Source organism: Dama dama, chromosome 5, assembly GCF_033118175.1.
Source record: "Dama dama isolate Ldn47 chromosome 5, ASM3311817v1, whole genome shotgun sequence".
NCBI classification, from domain to species: domain Eukaryota; kingdom Metazoa; phylum Chordata; class Mammalia; order Artiodactyla; family Cervidae; genus Dama; species Dama dama.
The window spans coordinates 79,851,592-79,878,404 of NC_083685.1; the positions used below are offsets into that span (position 1 = coordinate 79,851,592).

At 38.6% G+C, this 26,813-nt stretch overlaps 1 protein-coding gene across 1 annotated transcript in view; it reads right to left on the minus strand.

Annotated features, from left to right (window-relative positions):
* The window catches only part of HSF5 (heat shock transcription factor 5), a 47,324-nt gene continuing 20,511 nt past the window's right edge, over positions 1–26,813 (minus strand). Inside the window, exons 5-6 of the mRNA XM_061142628.1 lie at positions 25,677–25,854; positions 1–451 (exon numbers count right to left, since the gene is read on the minus strand). Coding sequence (XP_060998611.1) covers positions 381–451; positions 25,677–25,854 — 249 coding nt within the window. The 3' untranslated portion in view covers positions 1–380. The remainder of the gene's footprint in view (positions 452–25,676; positions 25,855–26,813) is intronic.

The window sequence follows — 26,813 nt, forward strand, 5'->3', positions numbered from 1 at the left end:
ACTGTTTGAAAGTGGCAAGACGACAAATCGGCACACTCACACACAGAGTATTCTCCGGGACCATACACGCAGCTGTTTTTAGATGCTTCTTGATGGTAACAGAAGGCCAGGACTTTTCATTTGAAAGGGATCTGAGCAGCAAACAAACAAAAAAGAAGACTGCTAGATGTTTTGTAGTTTGTCAAGGTAAACCATTGAACTGAACAGCTGTAGTAAATATCAAATTCCCAATTCTCAATTAACAAAATTCTCAATTAACAAAACAAAAATACTTTTTTTTTCCTTAACAGAACTGAAAAAACCCCAACAGTGTGTCACGCGCAAGGCTAGCCTGCCTCCAGCTACAGCTAGTGCACGATGTCACATTTGTCATCCATTCCTCACTCTTTTAATTCTTCCTCCTTTGGAAAGTGTTCCTGCTTGCAGGCAACATCCACCAGCAGATGAAGATCTAGAAAGAAAAACAAGGTTTGTTTACTCTGGTTCTCAAACTGTAGAGTTCAGACACAAGCCTTTCAACAAGAACAAGCTGCTATGTTTCACCTGTAGAATGGGCTCTAAAATTACACTATCTCATCAGATTCTCAATTTTTAGGGCATTTCTGTACCTCTTAAAGCACAGATGCAGCTCAGTCATTAACCCAAAGAGACTAGCAAAGTTTAAAATGTCTCTCCTTTTATGATGTCACTAAGCCTTTTTTCATTTCAACTGACTTTCATTATAAGTATAAATTAAGAAAAAGTGTCAGAAAGATCAAAGTACAATAAACACACATATGAAAATTCATTTCTTCAGGGTTATAAAAATAGGTTCCAGGATTATGAAGTAATGCCTTACAAAAATCAATGTTAAATTAAGTAAACACTACCTTTCCAAAGTTGATTGCCTCCATAAGATTTCCACCTATTGACTAATGCAGCTGATTCGCTTATAAAAGTGTCTATCTGAACTGTCTGTAAAAAAAATAAAGTATACCCTTCAAGGAGGTCAAGAGACAAAAAGTGGGTTCAGTAAGAATGGGAAGAAGTAAAAAAGTGAACTCTCAGCTCAGGTACTAGGTTCTATAACAAAAAAAGCTAAAGCCATGTATAGAAACAGAGTTAAACAGCCTCAGTAACTAATGTGGATTCCGGGCTTCCCAGGTGGCTCAGTGGTAAAAAAAAAAAAAAGCCACCTGCCAATGCAGGAGCAGCAGGAGACATGGGTTCCAACCCTGGGTCAGGAAGATCCCTTGAAGAAATGAACAGCAACCCACTCCAGTATTCGTGCCTGGAGAATCCCATGGACAGAGGAGCCTGGCAGACTACAGTCCATAGGGTCGCAAAGAGTTGGACACAACTAAGCAACTGAACAAAGGTGGCTTTTAGATTCAATCTAATTAGTTTACAACTTCTAGAATAACATGGCTTCCCTGGTGGCTCAGCTGGTAAAGAATCCACCTGCAATGTGGGAATCCTGGGTTCGATCCCTGGGTTGGGAAGATCCCCTGGAGAAAGGAAAGGCTACCCACTCCAGTATTCTGACCTGGAGAATTCCATGGACTGTAGTCCGTGGGGTCGCAAAGAGTCAGACATGACTGAGCGACTTTCACTCACTCACTCACTCAGAATAACATGACCTAGGAGCCTTTTTAAGGTTGATTTTTAAGCTTACAGTCTTATCCTAGTAGCATTTTGGAATTAAACTAAACTACACAGAATGAATCCTTAATTTCCTACTAGACATACAGAGACTTCTGTTAGGGTATTTGTAAAACACAACTTCTGTGGGACTGATCAACACCCTGAGCAGGAGAGATGAGACAATAATTCTACCACCACCTTTGAGAAAATCTAGAGGGCATTTGGAACAGTACTTAATTTTTGCCCTCTTTTGTAAAAGGAAGATCAATTACTAAAGAAAAGTACTAGCTCATCTGGTGAAGAGGAGTACAACCTATCCATAAAGAACAAGCAATTTCGAAATTCACTGGCAATCTGGTGGTTAGAGCTCCACGCTTTCACTGCAGGGGGCATTGGTTCAATCCCTGGTTGGGGAACTAAGACCGTGCATGCTGTGCCTTGCAGCCAAAAAAAAAATTAGTTAAAAAAAGAAAATGTAAGTGCAAGTCACTCAGTTGTGTCCGACTCTTTGCGACCCCATGGACTTTACATTCCATGGAATTCTCCAGGCCTGAATACTAGAGTGGGTAGCCCTTCCTTTCTCAAGGGGATTTTCCCAACCCAGGGCTCAAACCCAGGTCTCCTGCATTAAGAACAAGCAATTTATCCAAATAAGCATCTTGCAGAAGAACAGACATCAATTTATCACTTAAAATGGGTTTCTTGTATATCTAGGATCATGGCAGCATTATTTACAATAGCCAAAAGATGAAGGTAATCCAGGAGTCCATCAATGGATGAATGGGAAAACGTGTGGTAGATATATACAACGGAGTATTATTTAGCCTTAAAAAGGAAGGAAATTATGACACATGCTACATGAATGAGTCTTCGACATGAATGATATACAACATGAAATAGTCACAAAAGGACAAATATTGTACCATTCTACTCATATGAAGTAGTCAAATTCATAGAAATAAAAGTAGAATGGTGGTTGCCAGGGGCTGCAGGGAAGGATGTAATGGATATGGAGTTTCAGTTTGGGAAGATGACAAAAAGTTCTGGAGATGGATGGTGGTGGTGGTGGTAGTATATAATGTGAATGTACTTAATGCCCCTGAATTGTACACTTAAAAATGGTTAAAAAGGTAAATTTTATGTTATATATATTTTACCACAAAAATGACTTCTTTACAGTCTAAATAACAGGGATAATGATTAGTTACATCTTAATTTATAGAACATCTTTTTTTTTTTCAAGTAACTGAAATGCAGTTATATGGTCATCTAATTAATCCTGAGTAATAAAGAGATGACTGAAAGAACCTCTACACTAGATGACTACTAAAGCCAATGGTTTCTAAATCTTGCTGCACACTGGAATCACCTGCGGACCTTTAAAAAAAAATACTGAGATCTAGGGCTTCTACTCCCACACATTCTGATTTCACTGGTACAGACTGCAACCTAGGCATCAGAATTTTTAAAAGCTGATCAAAGGATACAGAATGAGTAATATGTAAGTATGATCGTTCTCTAAACACTTCAACTCCACATCAGAATACGGAGGACAGGCCATATGGTAATAGAAAATACTAAAATAAGACTTTGGAATGTGAACAGACCTAACTGCAGCCCTATTTTGAAAGCAAAGTAGGAATTCTTGATAATGACAAAGATTGTTGTTGTTGTTCAGTTGCCAAGTTGTTTCCAACTCTTTGCAATCCCATGGACTGCAACATGCCAGGCCTCCCTCTCCCTCACTGTCTCCCGGAGTTTGCCCAAGTTCATGTCCACTGAATCGGTGACAAAGGTAAAGACTATAAAACAAGGGTTAAGACTATAAAACAACTACAGACCTCTTATGGGGAGGTAGACTGAAGAAGAACAACAAATCCTCTTTTTTTCAGTGGACAACTGTCATTTATTTAATTAAAGACTTTATCCTTTTGATAGGTTCAAATAATGAACAAGAGCACATCACAGATAAGCATGTTTAAAGTAACAACAGCTCAGTGGATAACCAGCAAGGTCCTACTGTATAGCCCAGGGAACTGTGCTCACTGTTATAGTCAGCCTGGATGGGAGGGGAGTTTGGGGGAGAAGGGATACATGCACAGGTATAGGTGTGGCTGAGTCCCTTTGCCGTCCACCTGAAACTATCACAACACTGTTAACTGGCAATATCCCAAAATAAGATCTTAAAATCTATAATAGCCTCGAAATGAGTTATGTAGTGTGAGCAACAAACCCTCTTAGCCTTAATGACTGGGATTTGTTATTGTCCAGTTGCTCAGTCATGTCTGACTCTGCGATCCCGTGGACCAAGCTTCCTGTCCTTCACCACCTCCAGGAGCTTGCTCAAACTCACGTCCATTGAGTCAGTGTTGCCATCCAACCATCTCATCCTCTGTTGTCCCCTTCTCCTTCCACCTTCAATCTTTCCCAGCATCAGGGTCTTTTCTAATGAGTCAGCTCTTCGAATCAGGTGGCCAAAGTACTGGAGCTTCAGCATCAGTTCTTCCAATGAATATTCAGGATTGATTTTCTTTAGGATTGACTGGTTTGATCTCCTTGCAGTCCAAGGGACTCTCAAGAGTCTTCTCCAACACCACAGTTCAAAAGTATCTATTCTTCAATGCTCAACCTTCTTTATGGTCCAACTCTCACATCCATACATGACTACTGGAAAAACCACAGCTTTGACTAGACGGACCTTTGTTGACAAAGTAAGATCTCTGCTTTTTAATATGCTGTTTAGGTCTGTCATAGCTTTTCTTCTAAGGAGCAAGTGTCTTTTAACTTCATGAATGCATCACCATCTGCAGTGATTTTGGAGTTCAAAAAAATAAAAGTCTCCCACTGTTTCCCCATCTTTTTGCTGTGAAGTGATGGGACTGGATGCCATGATCTTTGCTTTCTGAATGTTGAGTTTTAAGCCAGTTTTTCACTCTCCTCTTTCACCTTCACCAGGGGCTCTTTAGTTCTTCTTCGCTTTCTGCCATAAGAGTGCATACCTGCATACCTGAGGTTATTGATATTTCTCCTGGAAATCTTGATTCCAGCTCTGCTTCATCCAGCCCAGCATTGAGCATGATGAACTCTGCATATAAGTTAAACAAGCAGGGTGACAATATACAGCCTTGATGTACTCCTTTCCCAGTTTGGAACCAGTCCATTGTTCCATGTCCAGTTCTAACTGCTGCTTCTTGACCTGCATGCAGGTTTTTCAGGAGGCAGGTAAGGTGGTCTGGTATTCCCATCTCTTCAAGAATTTTCCACAGTTGGTTGTGATCCACACAGTCGAAAGCTTTAGTGTAGTCAATGAAGCAGATGTTTTTCTGGAATTCTCTTTTCTGATGATCCAATGGATGTTGGCAATTTGATCTCTAGTTCCTCTGCTTTTTCTAAATCCAGCTTGAACATCTGGAAGTTTTCAGTTCACATACTATTGAAGCCTAGCTTGGAGAATTTTGAGCATTACTTTGCTAGTGTGTGAAATTAGCGCAATTGTGCGGTAGTCTGAATATTCTTTGTCATTGCCTTTCTTTGGGACTGGAATGAAAACTGACCTTTTCCAGTCCTGTGGCCACTGCGGAGTTTTTCAAATTTGCTGGCACACAGTCCCCAATTTGGGGCTTCCAAAGTCCCCAATTTGGCACATAGCTTCTAATAACAAGTATCTAAACCTGATAATTTTATTAAAGTGAGCTTCCTTCATTAACAAAGCTGCCAATCAAGGAATTAAGAGCATAGAGACCAATAAAAATGCAAAAAGACAGAAACTAGTCTGATGCTACTAAAGGTTCTAGGACTTTATTCAAGAGAGAACCTTCTATACTCATCAGAGAAGTAAATATTTGAGAATCAAAGCAGCTGAGTTGATCTGAGGGCCAAAAGGCCTCCAAGAACAGGACTACTGCATCTACTCACTTGGGAATTTTTTTTGACTGCACCTCACAGGATTTTAGTTCCCCAACCAGGGATGGTACCCAGGCTCTCCACAATGAAAGCACAGAATCCTAACCACTGAACTGCCAGGGAATTCCCTGGAAATGCAAATTCCTACTAACAGCACTCTCTAGGGTTTGGGGGCTATTACCTTCATGAAATCTCATCCAGAATCCTGCAATAGCTGCAGGAAAATGAGGAGTCCTTTCTTCAGGAATGGACTGAACTTTGCTCTTAAACATCCAATTTCCCTTAACTATAAAGTAACCTATCAGAACATAAGAGAGTGTAGCTTCTACAATAAGACTAATATCTGGGTGTATTTGGTTTAGAATAATTTCATTGTAGAAACTGGACGAGCACTATTGAGTCTAATTTTCTCTACCCGATTTTTTTTCTTCGATTTTTTTTTTTAATCTGAATGGTATTTTCTTAAGTCAACACGTGTTCAAAAGGCCTACACAAAGCATGGCAATGACTGTGGTTAACAGCCTCCTTCTAACAAAATGCACATCTACTGAAATCAGTATAATCGGGATACCTTATCAACTTGAAGTCTCTTACTTGAAAAAAAAAAAAAAAAAGTCAAAGAAATCTTAAAGTGTGAGAAGATAAATTTTCAAAACGGTTTAGTTACAGAAGGGCACTGATTAAGTTCTGAAATATAGGATGCCACAGTTCAGTGAGCTACTAAGCAACATAATGACATCCTAACAGTTAATGTTGGAATCACAGTACTTGAATTTGGGGCCAAAGAAGTCTTCAGAGATGATTTTAATAAACTCTCTTATTTTTACCATAAATAATGTGAGAGCTGGAACTTCACTGAGGGAAGATACTCTTTTTTTTTTTTTTTTTTTGGGAAGATACTCTTAATGATACTGACAGTTGAAATTTAAGTGACACTTTAGAAATTTTACATTTAGCTCCTATCAATAATACTTTAAACTTAGAATTTGATATCTATTGAAATAAAAAATACTTAAGTCATCTATGAGAACTAAATTGAATACTATAGTTCATTTTGAGTGTTCCCCACAAGTATCTACTAACTCTTTTTTTTGGAGGACGCTGAAACACAGGAACAAACCAAGGACCCCTCTTGACTCTTAAGGGTTTCTCTGGCCATCAGTGATCAGGGCTGTGAAAAAATTAGAAGCTAAGAATTAGGACTTTCTAATGCAGGGTGCAATAGACTGAATGTTTGTATCGCCTCAAAATTCTTGTATTGATATTAAAACCTAACCCCCAATGTGATGGTGTTAGAAAGCAGGATTTTGGGGAGGTGATTAAGTTCTGATGGTGGAACTCTTATGAATGAGATTAGAGTCCTTTATAAAAGAGACCCAGAGAGCTCCTCTGCCCCTTCTGCCACGTGAGGACACAGCAAGAAGGCAGTCTATGAGCCAGGAAGCAGACTCTCAGCAGACACTGAATCTGCTGGCACCTTGATCTTGGACTCCCCAGCCTCTGAGACTGAGAAAACACACACACAAACTGTTATCTATAAGCCACCTGGTGTGTGTGCTCAGTCGTGTCCAACTCCTTGAGACCCCATGGCCTGTAGCCCGTCAGGTTCCTCTGTTCATGGGACTTTCCTGGCAAGAATTCTGGACTCGGTTGCCTCTTCCTACTCCGGGTGATCTTCCCAACCCAGGGATTGAACTTGCATCTCCTGCATCGACAGGTAGATTCTCTTCCACTGAGCCACGTGGGAATAAGCCATCTAGTCTATGGTATTTTTATTATAGCAGCAGAATGAAGTGAGACGCAGAGTAGGCTACATGCTTAGCTTGCAGGCCATATAAAAACAAGGAGTGAGCTAGATTTGGTCCACAGGCTAGTTTACTGACTGCTGCCCTAACAGCACACACTAGGGCTTTAATCCAGAGAAATTTAACCAAAACAGGAGAATATTTCATCAAATGGAGTATTATTATTCAGTTGTCAAAAATATCTTTCTCTCCAAAGAAGATCTACAAATGGCCAACAAGCACATGAAAAGATGCTTAACATCATCAATCATGAGGGAGATGGAATTAAAACTACAATAAGATAGATACCATTCCACATCTACTTAGGATGACTATAGTGATGATAAAAAGTGGAAAATAACAAGTGTTAGGGAGGATGTGGAGAAATGAGTACTCTGGTACATTGCCGGTGGGGATGCAAAATGGTTCAGCCATTATGGAAAATAGTTTGGCAATTCCTCAATAGTTAAACATAGAAATACCATTAATTCAGTTCAGTTCAGTCGCTCAGCTGTGTCCGACTCTTTGTGACCCCAAGGACTGCAACACACCAGGCTTCCCTGTCCATCACCAACTCTCACAGTTTACTCAAATTCATGTCCACCGAGTCAGAGATGTCATCCAACCATCTGATCCTCTGTTGTCCCCTTCTCCTCCTGCCTTCAATCTTTCCCAGCATCAGGGTCTTTTCCAATGAGTCAGTTCTTCGCATCAGGTGGCCAAAGTACTGGAGTTTCGGCTTCAGCATTAGTCCTTCCAATGAATATTCAGGATTGATTTTCTTTAGGATTGACTGGTTTGATCTCCTTGCAGTTCAAGGGACTCTCAAGAGTCTTCTCCAACACCACAGTTCAAAAGCATCAATTTTTTGGCACTCAGCTTTCTTTATTGTCCAACTCTCATATCCATACATGACTACTGGAAAAACCACAGCTTTGACTAGACAGACCTTTGTCATCAAAGTAATGTCTCTGCTTTTTAATATGCTGTCTAGGTTGTTCATAGCTTTTCTTCCAAGGAGCAAGTGTCTTTTAATTTCATGACTGAAATCACCATCTGCAGTGATTTTGGAACCCAAGAAAATAAAGCCTATCACTGTTTCCATTGTTTCCCCATCTATTTGCCAAGAAGTGATAGGACCAGATACCATCATCTTCATTTTTTGAATGCTGAGTTTTAAGCCAGCTTTTTCACTCTCCTCTTTCACTTTTGTCAAGATGCTCTTTAATTCTTCTTCGCTTTCTGCCATAACGGTGGTGTCATCTGCGTATCTGAGGTTACTGATATTTCTCCCGGAAATCTTGATTCTATATGATCACAGAAATACCATATGATCCAGCAATTTCACTCCTAGGTGTATCCCCAAAAGGACTGAGAGAAGACACTCAAATATATGCACAATGTTTACAGAAGCACTATTCTCAATAAGCAAAAAGTTGAAAAAGCCCAAACGCCCATCAGGAGATGAATGGATAAAAAACTGTCATATATATACATATAATGTATTAATATTGTTTAGCCATAAGAAAGAATGAAGTTCTGATACACATGTTACCTTGTGGATGAACCTTGAAGACATCATGCTAAGTAAAATAAACTATTAGGTTGGTGCAAAAGTAATTGTGGTTTTGCATTGCTGAAACTTGCCTTTTGATATTGGGATACATTCTTAAATAAATGTGGTTATATTATACATCATTTTAATGCACATTTCTCACTTTATGTTTTTTTGCTAATGACATTATTTGCTGTTTATTTTATATTCATTTTAGATTACAGAAATGATGTTAGACAAAAAACAAGTTTGAGCAATTTTTTTGTTTGAATCCAAAATGGGTAGTAAAGCAGCAGAAACAACTTGCAATCTCAACAATGCATTTGGCTCAGGAACTGCTAACACACATCCAGTGCAGTGGTGGTTCAAGAAGTTCTGCAGAGGAGATGAGTGCCTTGAAGTTGAGGAGCATAGTGGACAGGCCATTGGAAGCTGACAACAACCAACTGAGAGCCTTCATCAAAGTGGATCCTCTTACAACTGTATGAGAAGTTGCCAAGGAAATCAATGTCGACCCTTCTACAGTCATCTGGCACTTGAAGCACATTGGAAAAGTGAAAAGGTTCACTAAGTAGGTGCCTCATGAGCTGACCAAAAATCAAAAAAATTGTCATTTTGAAGTGTCGTCTTCTCTTATTCTACCCAACAACAGTGAACCATTTTTCAATCGGATTATGACGTGTGATGCAAAGTGGATTTTTACGACCACTAGAATGATCAGCTCAATATCTGGACCAAGAAGAAGCTCCAAAGCACTTCCCAAAGCTTGCACCAAAAAAAGGGTCATAGTCACTGTTTGGTGGTCTGCTGCTGGTCTGCTCCACCTACAGCTTCCTGAATCCCAGTGAAATCATTACATCTGAGAAGCATGCTTGGCAAATCAATGAGATGCACTGAAAATGGCAATGCCTGCAGCTGACCTGGCACTGGTCAACAGAAAGGGCCCAATTCTTCTCCATGACAATGCCCAACCGCATGTTGCACAACCTATGCTTCCAAAGTTAAATTAATGGGGCTACAAAGTTTTGCCTCATCCACCATATTCACCTGACCTCTTGCCAACCAACTACCACTTCAAGCATCTCAACAACATTTGCAGAGATAACACTTCCACAATCAGCAGGTGGTAGAAAATATTTTCCAAGAGTTCGTCGAATCCTGAAGCATGGATTTTTACACTCCAGGAATAAACAATCTTATTCCTCATTGGCCAAAATGTGTTGATTATAATGGTTCCTATTTTGATTAACAAAGATGTGTCTGAGCCTAGTTATAATGATTTAAAATTCATAGTCCAAAACTGCAATAACTTTTGCACCAACCTAACAGACACAAAATGTCACATATCCTATGATTTCATTTATACAAAATATCCAGAATAGGTAAATCCACAGAGACAGAACACAGATGGGCAGTTGCCACAGGCTTGGGGGAGGAGGGAACGGACAGCAGCTGCTTAATGAATGGGGTTTTCTTTTGGAGTGATGCAAAGTCTTGGATCCAGACAGAGTGCACCGACACTGTGGGTGTCCTAAATGACACAGAACCTTTCACTTTAAAGTGTTTATGTTATGTGAATTTTCCCTAAAAATGTATACTTTCCTATCAGTTTGAAATGATGGGACAAAAAGGAGAGGAAAGCAGGAAACGGCTATAAAAAATAACTCACAACCAAACATATCTCAGTTTTCACTGTCAGAGCACAATAACGAGACACAGAATGTTCACCTTTAGTAAGACATGTGCAGTTCTTAGTTCCAGCAGAACTTCGGAGGACATTACTTTCGTGTCCCTAGGGTCCCTAGCACTGTACTGACCCTAGGGAAGTTATTAAAAAGTACTCATTAAAAGCAACCTATGGGGGTGACTGACTTTTCAGATGTTCAAAACTTATCTTTTGGTGGCTAATTAAAGATTGTTCATAGAGACAGAAAGTAAGATAGGTTTTCCAGGTGCTGGTGGGTGAGAAGAAAAACAAGAATTGTTTATAAGCAGAGTTTCGGTTTTACAAAATGAAAAGAGTTCTGGAGATGGATGATGGAGATGATGCAGAACAGTATGAAAGGGCTGAATGCCACTGAACTATCCACTTAAAAAATAGTTAAGATGTTGAATTTTGTTTTGTGTATTTTACCACAGTTTTTTTAAAGATCACTTTTTCCCCCAGGATCTTTTAAGTATATGAATAAGATCTAATGGTGCATAAACATTGAATGCCACAGGCAATCATGCAGGGGCTGGAGATGAACACAACAAAATTCTTGTCCTCATGGAACTTACCTTCAGAGGGAGAGAAAAATAATATAAAATGTCAAGTAGTGATGAACATTGTAGAAAAAAAACAAAGATAAATAAAGAAAAAATAAATAAATAAAGAATAGGAAAAAATATGCACGAGGGAGGGCAGGACATGGGGAATAGGGTACCTATTACAGACAGGATAGTCAAGAAGGTTCCTACGATGAGCTGGCATTTGAGTAGAGAACTGAATGTAATGAGAAAGCCATGTGAATACCTGGGTAAAGACAAATTTCGGGCAGTGAGAAGACCAAATGGGAAGGCAGGACCATGCTTGGTGTGTTCAGAGAATACTGAAGAGGCTACTGTGGCTGGAACAGATGAGGGAGATGGAAGGTGGTAGGAGATAAAGTCAGAGCAGTTACCAAAATCATAGTAAGGATTTTTAGATTTTCTTCTAAATGTGATAGAAAACCACTGGAAAAATTTAAGCAGGGAAATAATTTTAAGAGGATCAAATTGTAGGAGCACACAGTGGAAGAAGAAAGATTAGGCAAGAGATGCAGCAGCTTGGACCATGGTGGCAGCATGTAAAGGTGGTAAGTGGTCAGATTCTGGATCTACACTGAGATAGAGCTGATAGAATTTGCTGATGCATGGGATGTGAGCGAAGAGAATCAAGGAAGACCTCAAGACTTTTGGTTGACTAGAGGTAACTAGAAGTACTATTTACTGGAATAAGTAAAACTGGGGAAAGGAGCTACAGCGTATTTGGGACACTCCTGGACATACAAACGAAGAGGGAGCATGGAAAAAAGGTATGCACATTTGGAGTTCAGAGAAGACTGAGACTTAAGATGTAAATTTAGGAGTCAGCGCTATGAAGACGATAAAAGCAATGAGACTTGTTGATATAACCTGGAATTGAGTAGAGAGAGAAGAAAAGAGGTCCAAGAATTGAGCTCTGGGATTCATCAATATTTAAAAGTGAGGGCAGACAAAGATTTAGTAATATAAACTACAGAGTGGCCAGTGAAGCTGAAGAAAACCCAGGAAAGGGTGATATTCCAGAAGCCAAGTGAAGGTTGAGGTTGTTGGTTCAGTGCTGCCGAGGTGCAGGGGACGGAGAGCAGACCACTGGATTTGGCACCACAGCAGTAACAGAAAACTTTGATAAGAGCAGTTTCAGCTGAGGAGCAGGAATGAAAACCCAGTTAGAAAATCTGGTTGAGATAAGGATATGCTTTCAAGGAGCTTTTCTCTAGGGGGAAGAGAAAAAATGTAGTAGCTGGATGAAAATATGAATGAAGAGAAAGTGTGAGGAATTACTTTTAACACAGAACCTATGTGATGGCATGGTTGTATGCTAATAGGAATTATCTAATATAAAAGGTAAAACGTGATTATTGAAGAGTAAGGCTAAGTCTGTGAGTACACAACAGGGGATTCTGTACACAAATGGAAGGACTGGCCTTTTCCCATTATAAAAGGAAGAAAGGCAAAGTGTAGAGTTACACAAGTGGTAGACTGATAGATTTGTTGGTGGAGAGATATGAAAGTTCTCTTCTAGCTGCTTCTATTTTCTCAGTAAAATAAGAAACAAGGTCAAAGCTGAGAATGAAAAGAGAGGAGTTGTGTTGGAAGTTGGAGCAGAGAAGATATGATAGAGTGGCTTTGGAAAACGGGGAAGGTACTGATTAGGGAACTATTACAGGGCTGCCAGGAACACTAAGAGCTCTCATGAATTAAAATGAGACCATTCATCTTGAAAAATACTTGACAGTAATAAACATCAAAATAGTAAGTATGAAAATAACAATTTTGCTAAAATTCTATTGCTACCATGTATTTTCTATATACCAGGCACTATACTAAGTCAGTTATGTTTTATATAAACATATGTCTTATTATCCTCATTTTACAGATCAAACTGAGGCTCAGTAAACAACAAAATCCAGATTTTAATTTAGTTTTTTTCTAATACCAGAAGCTTTCTTCCTGTTGACTGTATTGTACAGCCTCTAACAGTATGTAAATCTTACACTGAATGTGGTTAAAATCTTTTAATGCCATAGGACCTTATATGTACCAATGTTCTTATAGCCCAACTGTTTGTTAGACTAAGTTCTATCAAGGAAGAATAATTTGCAAATTCATGAACTGTGTTTCTTCTCACATTTGCGTACAAAAGCTAATTCCTGGGAACTTCCCTGGTGGCCCAGTGGCTAAGACTCCATGTTACCAATGCAGGGGGCCTGGGTTTTATCCCTGGTCAGGGAACTAGGTCCCATGTGCTGCAACTAAAGACCCCACGTGACACAATGAAGACTGAGGGTCCTGCAGGTGGCAACTAAGACCCAACAGCCAATAAATACATTTTTAAAAATAAATATTTAGAGCTAACATTTTAGCAAGGATGTTCTAGTTTAAGCACAAGTCACTGGCTCCCTGCCCCTAATAACATGAAGGTGTGATTAGATGTCATAATAATGTCAACATTTCACAACTCCTCTGTTTCACGGCAGGAAGCCAAGGTCAATTAAGACTCACCTATCAACACCACTGACCAAAAAAGAATTAGGCTTTACTGGGGAATGGAGGCGGGGTGGGGGTGGGGTGGAGGGTGAGGGTGAGGGGGTGGGGACATAAGAGTTAAGAAAAATAATATGCTAACTGCCTTATCAGTTACACTTACAACCACAGTATGGAGGGAAAGAGAGGAAATTATCATTTTAACAGCAGGCACCAGAGTCTCCCTTGGGGAGGTAACTGTCTGCTGAAGAATGTATCTTGACAATATATCCTGTTTTCTCTGGGCAAGATGAGGTCTCAAGGCCTGGTTGGGAAGCAGACGCCTAGCCTTCTCTGCCTGTGACACAGAATTAGGGGTGCACTGGCACAACAGGGGAAGAAAGGGACCAGAGAAGGGAAGCTGTGGTACCAGTGCAGGAACGAGGGCGCCGCGGCAGGAGCCCACACCGGCCAGCGACAGGCAAGGGCCAAAGACTGTGAAGTAACTGCAGCTCTTTAAAAAGAATAGTTCACGTTCCATTTAAATTATCTGCAATATTTTAAATGCAAACCTTTTCTACGCCACCAAATCAGAAAAGTATGCGACACATATGAATACCTTATATAACTGCTGGGGGTTGCAGGCAGAGCAGTGGTGGGTGGGGTGGGGGGTGGAGGGGGCAATCAAAGCAAGAAGGCTGACTCCACATGTGGTCCAGCAAAGAGCAAGTGGTGAGAAATTAATGTTTCTGCAAAAGCAGAAACTCAAAATTAAAAGCCATTGTAAACCCTAGAAGTTCTCAGAAGTCCTGAAAAAGAATTTTTAGTGTGGGATAAGGTTAGCTTGAGTCAATCATATCTAAATCTCAAAAGTCACATTGATATTTGGCATATAAAATTTTTTTTCAAAATACTTTTTAAATTGATCACTTCTATCATTTTGAGGCTTTTATATTCATACTATAAAGTATAAAGAAACTCTTTACAGTATTTAAACTATATTAAATTTTTTTCAATTTTAAAAAGCTACAAAAATACAAAAAGGTAGATTTCCCCATAATCCCACCATTATGTATACTCATACACAAATTAGAAAGTAAAAAATACCTTTCTACACCTCCAATTTTACTTCCCCAGAGGTAACCACTGTTACATGTATCAGTTTTATTCGTTTTCAGACTTTTTAATATAATTTTACAGTGTATATATATATTTCCCATTCTAGAAAGCAGGTTGTACTAGACATATTGTACTGTAACTAGCTTCATTCACTTAACATACTGTGAACACTATCTTTCCAAGTAAAAAACATATCAACCTACTTTATTTTGTTAAATGATTGCATAGTATTTCATTACATGAATTTATCAGTTTGTCCAGTTCTCCATTATCAGGCATTTATGCTTTTTTCCAAATGTTTGTTACTATAAATAACACACTATAGTGAACTTTGTAAGAAAGATTCCTAGGAGTTTCTAAGTCAAAGCATATGAGTATTTTAGTTATTTACAGACCATGTCAGACTGCCCTCCAAAAGGCTCTACAAATTTACATTCCAATTATCAAACAGTGTATCCTACATCTTTGTCAAACCTGAATATTATCAACAGTTCAAGTTTTGTCAATCAGATTGAAAAAAAAATGTTTTTGGTTCATTTAGTACTTGCATTTCTCTCATTACTGATTTTGCTGAATTGGTTCAACATCCTTCTCTACACTTACTGGTCATTTGTATCTCTTCAGTTGAATTACACACTAATAACTTTATTTCTTTTTATTGGATTGCTTTCTTTTATTTGTAGAAGCTTTTATGTATAATGAATACAATGTTTTATATTTTGTGTTGTAAATATTTTCTCAAAGTCCATGAAACAGAGACTTCTGGTTGTCTCCTAATATTTACTCTTCTTTTAAAAAGGCAAATGACCCCCAGCTAAAGGTCATATTTCCAAGCTCCCCTGCAGCCTGTTCAACCAGGTGACCAAGTTCTATCAGACTGATGTGGCACAGCAATGATTATGCTCATAAGAGAAAGGGATGTTTACAGCAACCTGCTGGCTGGTGAGGGCAGAGTGATGAGCCGTCTTTAACCATGTAACACCTGAGGGCCAGCAGAGAGGTGAAGCTGCCACATCGCCTCTGGACAGCTTACTCTCAGACTGTAACACGAGGAAGAAAACCAACTTCTAAATTGTTTAAGACACTGGTATTTTGCTTTTTACAGTAGCCTAATTCATACATGGATTAATATGGAATTTGGAATCTGTAAGTGAGGTGCTGCTTGTAATTCCAATAAAAATATGTGATTCTGGCTCAGCAGTCAGACAGCAGATAGTTGAGACACAGTGGGCTAGAATGTTGGTAATCTCTGTAATCCATGTCAAAATATTTGGTAAAATCATTGCCTGTGATACCCTGGAAAGCAGACCACATGCCAATGGGCATGTAACCAGAAGGGGAAAGGCTGAAAAAATTCACAATGTGTTGGCTGTTTCCTGATATATTCAGCAAAACCCGAAAAGATAAACTCGAGCTAGAGGTAGCTGGCATGCAAGTAGAGACGCAAGAAAATATTCCTCTGCCTGCGGTTGGTCACCAACTGACTAGCGTTCAGTAATTTGAGGTGTGCTTTAATATCCCAACTTGAAAGAGTAGTAAGAGGTACCTCTAAGCTTTTCTCAAGTACTTCTGATTGACTATGACGAAAATCAGATCAAGAGTGTTATCTTCCCAATCAAACCCATCTTTTCAGGTATCTCAATATAAAGTGCCATTAGGTTGAGGGAAGAGGATGGGCAAAGTGCAAACAGTAAATCAAATACCAGACTTTTCAGGCTTAAAAACTACCTAGATGAGATCTCTAACACATATTTGGAACTACCAAAGAGAAACAAAAGTCTTCCAAGTTCTTTTGAAAGAATTAAAATGCCAGAGAAATAAAAAGCCCTGGCCTGTTAAAATGTGTGATTGTTCAGCCTCTGAAGTAATCCTCAGACCCTTTAGGTCCCCTCTAGCAGAAGCAGGCAACAAAAACTGGATTGCTTCAAAGACATTTGTATTCCCCAGCACCACTTCAACATAATGATTTGTGTGTATCAGTGATGTGTTCCTTTTGACTGCTGAAAAGTATTCGGCAGCATGGGTACACTGCAATTTGTCTATCTGTTCACTTTTGAACGGACATTTGTAGTCGTTTCTAGGGCCTCTGGGTATGTGTGCTTAGCTGCTCAGTCCTGTCTGACTCTGCAACTCTAAGGACTGTAGTCCACCAGGCTCCTCTGTCCATGGGATTCTCCAGGCAAGAATAGTATAGTGGGTTGCCATTCCCTTCTCCAGGGGATCCCCAACTCAGGGATTAAACCCAGGTCTCCTGCATTGCAGGCGAATTCTTTACCATCTGAGCCACCAGGGAAGTCCAAGGCTGTTTAACTACTACAAATAAACTGCCAAGTATATTTGTGTAATAGTCTTTCTCCACCCATCATGGCTGGGTTGGGTAGCAGAAACATGTTTAACTTGATTTTTAAGAAACTGCCAAGCTATTTCCAAAAGTTGTTACACTATTTTAAATTACCAGTTCCAGATGCCTCGTCAATACCTGGTATGGTTATATTTTTAAAAAATATTAGCCATTCTAACTGGTGTGTGCTGCGGTATCTCTTTTTTTAATATTTATTTGACTGCGCCAGGTCTTAGTTTTGGCAAAATGGATCTTCAATCTTCACTGCAGCATGCTGGATCTTTAGGGGTGGCATTCAAACTCTTAGTTGTCGTATATGAGATCTAGTTCCTTGACCAGGGGTCAAACCTGGGCCCCCTGCAGTAGGAGCTTGGAGTCTTAGTGATTAGACCACCAAGGAAGTCTCTCTCATTGTAGTTTTTATCTGACTTCTCTGATGATTAAACATCTATTCATGTGCTTACTCACCATTTGTATATCTTCTTTTGAAAAATGTCTCCTCCTGTTGTCTCCTCAACTTTCAATTGCATTCTAAGAGTTCTTTTCACATTCTAGATACTGTCTTTGTTTTGATATATGTGTTGTTAATATTTTTTGCTAGTCTTTGGCCTGCCTTTTCATTTTCTGAAAGATATCTTTCAAAGAGCAAAAGTTTTAAATTTTGATGAAATCCAATTCATCAATTTTTTCTTTATTGATCATATATTTTGTGTCCTAAGAAATCTTTGCCCAGAGAAGCAAAGCTTGTCTTTTTTTTTCTAAGAAGTTTTATAGTTGTAGGTTTTAAATTTAGGTCTGTAAAGTATGTTTAATTTCTTTTTTATTCCCCCTTTTTTTTAGTTAATTTTTATGTGAGGTGTCAGGCATGGGTAAATGTTAATTTTTGTTGGAAACACTTTCCTTTCTCCATTGCATTGCCTTAGCACCTTTGTTGAAAGTCAATTGACCACATAGGTGTGGATCTATTTCTGGACTTTCTTTTTTGTTTCATTCATCTCATTGCCTCCCTTTTCACCAGTACCAAACTATTTTGATTATTATGGCTTTATGGTAATTCCTCAGTTCAGCTCAGTTCAATCACTCAGTCGTGTCCGACTCTTTGCGACACCATGGACTGCAACACACTAGGTTTCCCTGTCCATCACCAACTCTCACAGTTTACTCAAACTCATGTCCACCGAGTCAGAGATGTCATCCAACCATCTGATCCTCTGTTGTCCCCTTCTCCGCCTGCCTTCAACCTTTCCCAGCATCAGGGTCTTTTCCAATGAGTCAGTTCTTCGCATCAGGTGGCCAAACTACTGGAGTTTCAGCTTCAGCCTCAGTCCTTCCAATGAATATTCAGGATTGATTTTCTTTAGGATGGACTGGTTGGATCTCCTTGCAGTCCGAGGGACTCTCAAGAGTCTTCTCCAACACCACAGTTCACAAGCATCAATTCTTCGGCGCTCGGTTTTATAGTCCAACTCCCACATCCATACATGACCACTGGAAAAACCACAGCTTTGACTAGATGGACCTTTGTCGGCAAAGTAATGTCTCTGCTTTTTAACATGCTGTCTAGGTTGGCCATAGCTTTTCTTCCAAGGAGTAAGCGTCTTTTAATTTCATGGCTGCAGTCACCATCAGAAGTGATTCTGGAGCCCAAAAGAATAAAGTCTCTCACTGTTTCCACTGTTTCCCCATCTACTTGCCATGAAGTGATGGGACCAGATGCCATGATCTTAGTTTTCTGAATGTTGAGTTTTAAGCCAACTTTTTACTCTCCTCTTTCATCATGAGGCTCTTTAGTTCTTCTTTGCTTTCTGCCATAAGGGTGGTGTCATCTGCATATCTGAGGTTACTGATATTTCTCCTGGCAATCTTGATTCCAGCCTGTGCTTCATCCAGATAGGCATTTCGAAGTTAAATAATCAGGATGACAATATACAGCCTAGATGTACTATTTGGAACCAGTCTGTTGTTCTGTGTCCAGTTCTGTTATTTCTTGACCTGCATACAGATTTCTAAGGAGGCAGGTAAGGTGGTCTGGTATTCCTATCTAAGAATTTTCCACAGTTTGATGTGATCCACACAGTCAAAGGCTTTGGCATAGTCAATAAAGCAGAAATAGATGTTTTTCTGGAACTCTTGCTTTTTTGATCATCCTGATGATTCAGGATGGTAAGTCTGGTAAAGCCTCCTCCAATTTTTTATTTTTAAAACTTGCCTTGGTTAATCTGTGTCCTTAGAATTTTCTTTTAAATTTTAGAATCAGCTTGTCATTAAAGAAAAAATGTCTACTAGAATTCTGATTAGGATTGCATTGAATTTATAGATCAATTTGTGGAGAACTGTCACTTTAACAATACTGGGTATTCTTATCCATGAACATGGCACATCTTTCTATTTAGGTTAATTTCTTTTATTAATATTTATTAATTCCTTTCAGCAAAATTTGTAGCTTTCAGTGTCGAGGTCTTAGACATCTTTTGTTCAGTTTATACTTAGGTATCTTTCGATTTTGGTCCTATTGTAACTGTCTGATTTTTTTAAATTTCACTTTCCAGTTGTGTGCTAATTTATAAAGAAGGAACGGTATTTGCACATTAACTATATGTCCTTCTAAGCAAGACATAACCTTGCTAATTCATTTATTTGTTCTAGTAGTTTTGCTACATTCCCCAGATTTTTAACATAAGTAATCATATCATCTGTAAATACAGTTTCACTTCTTCCTTTCCCATCTTTACATCTTTTATTTCCTTTTATTGCATATTGCAATGGCAAGGTCCACGGGTACAATACTGAACATGAGTGGTACAAGTGGGCATCCTTGCCTTGTTCCCAATCTCAGGGGAAACAGCTTGGTCTCTCACTATTGATCATGATCCTTTTTATACATATTTTATAGATGTTTCTCTATCAGTTTGAAAGTTTCCCCTACCCCTATGTTGTTGAGAGATTTTATTACTAAAGCGTGCTGACGTCTGTCAAGTGCTTTCCTTGGGTCTACTGACATTGTCGTAGTTTTTCTCCTTTATTGTTAGTATGATGAATAACAGTGTTTAACATCTGAAGTGCAATCAAGTCTTGCATTCCTGATCCAAACTCTCCTCGGTTTGTCCATCATTTTTACACATTGTTGGAGTCAACTTACTAATATTTTGTTAATTATTTTTGCACATATATTCATGCAGATTATAAGTCTGTGATTTCCTTTCTTCTTGTGAGGAAAATGTTTGGTAACCAACTTCTTCAAAAGAAGTAGGGCTATTCATTGGATCTTCTTGTGTGAATTCTGGCAAGTTGTATTTTTTAAGAAATGTGTCTATTCCATTTATGTAGCTGTGTTCATTGACATAAGACTCTCCATGGTATTCTCTTATTATCCTTTTACCATTCATAGATTCTGAGGTATTAGTCTCTTTTTCATTCTTAATAGTTATGATTTGTGTTCTGTATGTGATCTCCGGGGATCAGTCTAGCTAGCAGTTTGTCAAAACTGTCGATCTTTTCAAAGAGCTAGCTTTATATTTGTTAGTCTTCTCAATTGTCTGTCTTCTATATCACTGACTTCTACTTTTATTTATTTATTTTTTGCTGTGTTGCGTGGCTTGTGGGATCTTAGTTCTAGGGATCTTGGACTAGTGATAGAACCCACACCCTTGGAGGTGGAAAGTCCAAAGTTCTGAGTACTAACCACTGGACCACCAGGGAATTCCCTCTGCTTTTATTTTTAACATTTACTTTGGGTTTATTTTCCTCTTCTCTTTATAGTTTCATATGGTAAAACCTCAGGTCATTGATTTTAGGTCTTACTTATTTTCTATTAGCCTTTAAAGCTGTATGTTTGATTCTAACACTGCTTTAGCTGCATCCCACAAACTTGGATATTGTATTTTGATTGTCAGTCAGTTAAAAATATTTTCTAATTTTTCTTGTGATTTTGTCTGAGTCACAAATTATTTAGAAGTATGTTTATTTCCAGATATTTGATCTTTTCCTAATTTCTTTGTTATTGATTTCTAATTTAATCTGTTGTATTCAGAAAATACACTTTGTATGACTTCAGTTCTTTTAAATGTATTGAGACTTGTCTTATGGCCCAGTGAATGACCTATCTGGTAAATGTACTATATGCACTTGAGAACAATGTATATATTCTGCAAGCACTGGATGCTCAGTGTTCCAAAAATGCCAATTAGATTAAGGTGATTACATTGTTCATATCTTCTATGTCTTTAACTGATATTTTGTCTAGTTATTCTATCAACTGCTTATATAAAAGTATTAAAACATCCTAGTACATTGAGGAATTGTCTGTTTCTCTCTTTAATTTTTGTTATTTTGTATCTTGGATTTTGAAGCTCCATTATTACACAAAACACATTTATAATTGATGTGTTGCTGTTTTTCAGTCACTTAGTCGAGTCCGACTCTTTGACCCACGGACTGCAGCACACCAGGTTTCTCTGTCCTTCACTATCTCCCAGAGTCTGCTCAAACTCATGTCCAGTGAGTCACAGATGCCATCCAACCATCTCATCCTCTGTCATCCCCTTGTCCTCATGCCCTCAATCTTTCCCAGCAGCAGGGTCTTTTCCACTGAGTTGGCTTTTTGCATCAAAGTGTAGGAGTAAGGTCTTTTCAAATGAGTCGGCTCTTCTCATCAGGAGGCCAAATTTTTGGAGTTTCAGCTTCAGCATCAGTCCTTCCAGTGAATATTCAGGGTTGATTTCCTTTAGGATTAACTGGTTTGATCTCCTTGCAGTCCAAGGGACTCTCAAGAGTCTTCTCCTGTACCACAGTTCGAAAACATCAATTCTTCAGCAATCAGCCTTCTCTATAGTCCAACTCTCACTTCTGTATGTGATTACTGGAAAAACTACAGCTTTGACGATACGGACCTTTGTCGGCAAAGTGATATCTCTGCTTTTTAATATACCATCTAGTTTGTCATAGCTTTTCTTCCAAGGAGCAAGCGTCTTTTAATTTTATGGCTGTAGTCACTGTCCATAGTGATTTTGGAGCCCAAGAAAAGTCTGTCACTGTTTCCATTTTCCCCCCATCTATTTGCCATGAAGTGATGGGACCAGATGCCATGATCTTAGTATTTTGAATGTTGAGTTTTAAGCCAGCTTTTTCACTCTCCTCTTTCACCTTCATCAAGAAGCTCTTTATTTCCTCTTCACTTTCTGCTATTAGGTATCATCTACATATATAAGGTTACTGATATTTTTCCCAGCAATCTTAATTACAGCTTGGGATGCATCCAGGCTGGCATTTCACATGATGTACTCTGCATGTAAGTTAAAAAAGCAGTGTGACAACATACAGCCTTGATTTACTCCTTTCCCAATTTGGAACCAGTCCATTGTTCCAAGTTCAGCTCTAACTACTGCTTCTTGACCTGCATACAGGTTTCTCAGGGGACAGTTCAGGTGGTCTGATATTCCCATCTCTTTAAGTATTTTCCACAGTTTGTTGTGATTCACACAAAGTCTTTAGCATAGTCAATGAATCAGAAGATAATTCTGGAATTCCCTTGCTTTTTCTATGATCCAGCAGATGTTGGCAATTTGATCTCTGGTTCCTCTGCCTTTTCTAAATCCAGCTTGAACACCTGGAAGTTCTTGGTTCATGTACTGTTGAAGCCTTGGCTTGAAGGATTCGGAGCATTACCTTGCTAGCACGTGAAATGAGCACAAGTATGTGGTAGTTTGAACATTCTTTGTCATACCTCGCTGATAAATTGTTCATCATTATGAAGTGGCCCTCTTTTTAACACTCTAGGTCTTAAGGTCTGTTTTATCTGATATTTAAGAATAATCATAACAGCCACCTTATACTTCCTGTTTGCTTGTTCTTTTTCTATCCACTTACTTTCAATACATGTCTCCTGTAGTCAGCCTACAGTAGGACTTTCCCCTCTAATCTACTCTAGCAATCTCTGCCTCTGACATTTTAAGACCATTTACATATATAATAGTTGTATTGGTTGAATTTGGGTCAATCTCTTAAATTATTTGTTTTCTCTTTTCCTTATTTTGCATTTCTTTCTTCCTCCTTTCCTGCTCCCCACCCCCCCCGTTTTTTTTTTTTTTTTTTTTTGGATTGTTTCTATTATGTTGGTGATTATCCTGGAAACTACAATATGTCTCCTTGCTTTCCTCTGCCTGAAGAACACCCTGCAGAACTTTCTTTAATGTTTATCTGCTGTGGTGCACGCTCTTGATTTTGTGTTTATCTGAAAAGGTCTTCATTTTTGCCTTCATCACTGCTGGGTATAGATTTCCAGGACTGCATATTTCTTTTAGTATACTGAAAATATGATTCTACTCCTTTCTGGCTTCCATTGCTGTTGTTCAGAAATAAGCTGTTAGTCTAACTCAGGGCTTGGCAAATTACAATCTCTAGGTCAAACTGGGCCCAGCACCTGTTTTTTGTAAACAAAGTTTTACTGAAATGCAGCCACAACCATTCACTTATGTATTATCTATGATTGCTTTTGAGCTACAACAGAATAGTTAAATAGAGATCATATGGTACTGGCATAAATACAGAAAAACAGACCAATGGACTGGAATAGAGACCTGAAATAAATCCTCACACATATGGTCAATCACCTTGAACAAGGATGCCAAAAACACTCAATGGGGAAAGCTCTCTGCAACAAATCGTGCTGGTAAAACTGGATGTCCATATGCAAGAGAATCAAGGTGGAACCTTGTCTTACATCATCTACAAATATTAACTCAAAATGGATTAAAGACCTAAATATAAGACCTAAAACTATGAAACACCTGAAAGAAAACACAGTGGAAAAACTGTATGACACTAGGCTTGGCAATGATTTCTTGGATACGACACCAACAGCACAGGCAACAAAAGCAAAAATAGACACATGGGACAATGTCAAACTTAAAAACTTCTGTGCATCAAAGGGCACAGTCAACAGAAGGACTGTGAACAGAGTATTAGCTAAATTAATGTGATCTTGAACAAGTTCCTTATCCTCTCCAAGCTTAAGTTTCCTGATCTTTCAAGGAGATGACAATACCACTTTCATCAAGTTTGTAGTATGGCATAAAAATGAGTATGCAGTGAATATTCACTACTGTCCTTTTCTAAATTGCCTTTAAAGTCTATGCCATTGTTTTGAACATCTTCGGTGGTAAGAAACCTTAATCTCTGATTACAGATTGGATCATATACTCAACTAAAAGCAACTGTACAAGTTAAGTTTATCAAATAAGATGAGTGGTCCAGATAGTTTTTGTTCAGTAGGGAAAGAGCAAATAAGCCAAGATGGTGGTGGTCAGGCTCTCTCTCCTCACGCCCTCTCTCTCTCTCTCTCGCCCCACATTTTGTGAATAATGATTATGTAACTGAGATCATTTATAAGGCTTCCCTTGTGGCTCAGCTTGTAAAGATCAGCCTGCAATGTGGGAGACCTGGGTTCAATCCCTGGGTTGGGAAGATCCCTGGAGAAGGGAAAGGCTATTCACTCCAGTATATAGTCCATGGGGTTGCAAAGAGTTGGATAGCACTGAGCATGTGTGTCATGAGGTACTTGCTTGGCCATGGGCTACTTGTGTTATGTAAGCATATATAAGTTCCACCTGGAAAGCCCTTGAGGGAGGTTATGTTATGTCGGCTGCTACAGCCGCTGTACCAGCCAGGAGAGAAGAAACAGCTGCAGTTCCTACAGCTCCTCTAGTTTTCTTCCAACCTCTTAGCTCACACCTTGCCTACCCTGCATTCAGCAAACAGTGCATACAGTATGAACGGGGAGACATGGTCTAAATGGCACTTTGCAGAAAAAACCCTGTGAGTCTAAACAACACCTTGATCATATTACTATTAGCCTACTTTTGGGGAAAATTCTCCAGAAGTTCCCAAGATTCTTTTAATTTTTATAGGTTAACATGACTGTTTGACCTGACTGCTTAACTCACTGAATTGCACGCATCTGACATGCATATAATTTAATAAAATTCACATTGTCTACTGAAAACTTTGATGATTTGGTTTTGGATCATATCATACAAGAAACATATTTTATTAAACATCACTATTTTCTTAAAAAAGATTCTGTCCATACCCCTAGAAAGAGTAACACCAACTGTACTAAAACAAACACCAACTCTGGGTTCCTACAAACCACAAGAAAAATCCTACTGATACAGAGTCATACTTTATAATATGCTCAGGGTAATATCTTTAATGTCCATCTAATTTTTTCTTGCCACAATTTAAGAACATGCCCTTTTGTACTATACTCTGCTAATAAAAGAACAAGTACTCCTGTAATTACAGTCTTTGGCATCTGAAGCAGTTATTAAACCATCTTTCATCCTTGCATTCTCCTAGTTAAATAATCCAAATTGTTTTGCTTTTACTATGTTCTCTTTGCAAAAGCTCATATTTTTACATGCAATACTGAAATATAATGTGGACTTAACTTTACAGGGATAATTAAGAAAATAGAGTTAAAAATCACAGTTATATTAAGCAGCAATGTGATAAATGTAACTATGAATAATAGCTGAAGACCACTCAGAAATTAATTCCACACTGTGAGCCTACCGTGAGTGTTCCAGATCACAACAGTCCTTACCAGGGGACTTTCCTTGCTGTGAGTTGCTTCTTCGCTCTCTGTATCTGGCTGGAGTGGATAAACCCATGTCTTTACTAGGCTTGCTAGCAGGCCCCATTTCGGAAATAAGGAATCCCATTTGTTCTGAAGGCAAGATATTCTCAGGTGGATTGGTCTGGCATTTTATACTGGCATCCACCTAAAATATTAAACCCACTCATTATTCCCAATTACCCCCAAACAGCTACTAAAAATTAAGATATTTTATCAGAGGAGTTCTATTATAGAAAAATGATCCAACAAACATGATCGTTAAAGCTTTTTAATCCTTATGAATGATGCTACCCAATTTTATTAAGCTAACCTGAATCTTTGGTAGTAAGATGTATATTTCCCCATACAGAAACCACTGAAATGTCTATGCAGCTAAAATATGTACTATGACCAGAGGAAGATTCACCATGAAGCTTCATTTTTTAAATAAAATTCACACACACAATTTATAACTGGTTAACACCACTATCTTTTCCCATTCTAACATCTCTTCCATCAGATTTCCCCTCTTGGTGATACTGGAATGGCCGTAGGTATGATCCTGTTGGATGATGTCAGAGGGGCTGTGAATACTTTATTCTACTAATTTTGGTTTCTTTGTCTTAATAAGGCTCTCAAAATTGCGTAAGCTTCAGCCCCTATAAAATCTAGATCTGCCTTGCTTATGATACATAGATTTGTTTCTTGGAGTTCCTATGTTTTCTTCAGAATACCTAATCCCTTTGTCAAGTTGACCAATTTCTGAAATATTCTATATAATAATGAATTTATTTTAAAATAAAACTATATATTAAAGTAGGGCTAGAAGTTCAAAATACAGCTTTCAAAAGCTGTGATATCCAAATTTTTTTAAAGAAACTATGTGAATGCAATTTTAAGGTATGAAATCTAATATTTTGGATGTGACTATGAAGGAATAAAGACACATTTCATGATCTTTTCACAGGCGTATTTGAAACACAAAGGGCCTATCTCTGGTCTACTGAATTTATAATATTATTTTAATACATAGTACACTGGGTCTCAATGTTTGGGCTCAAAAAGGACAATGAGTTGATAGAAACCTTAAGACATTTGGCTCTTAAGTTAGCCAGAAAAGAATGC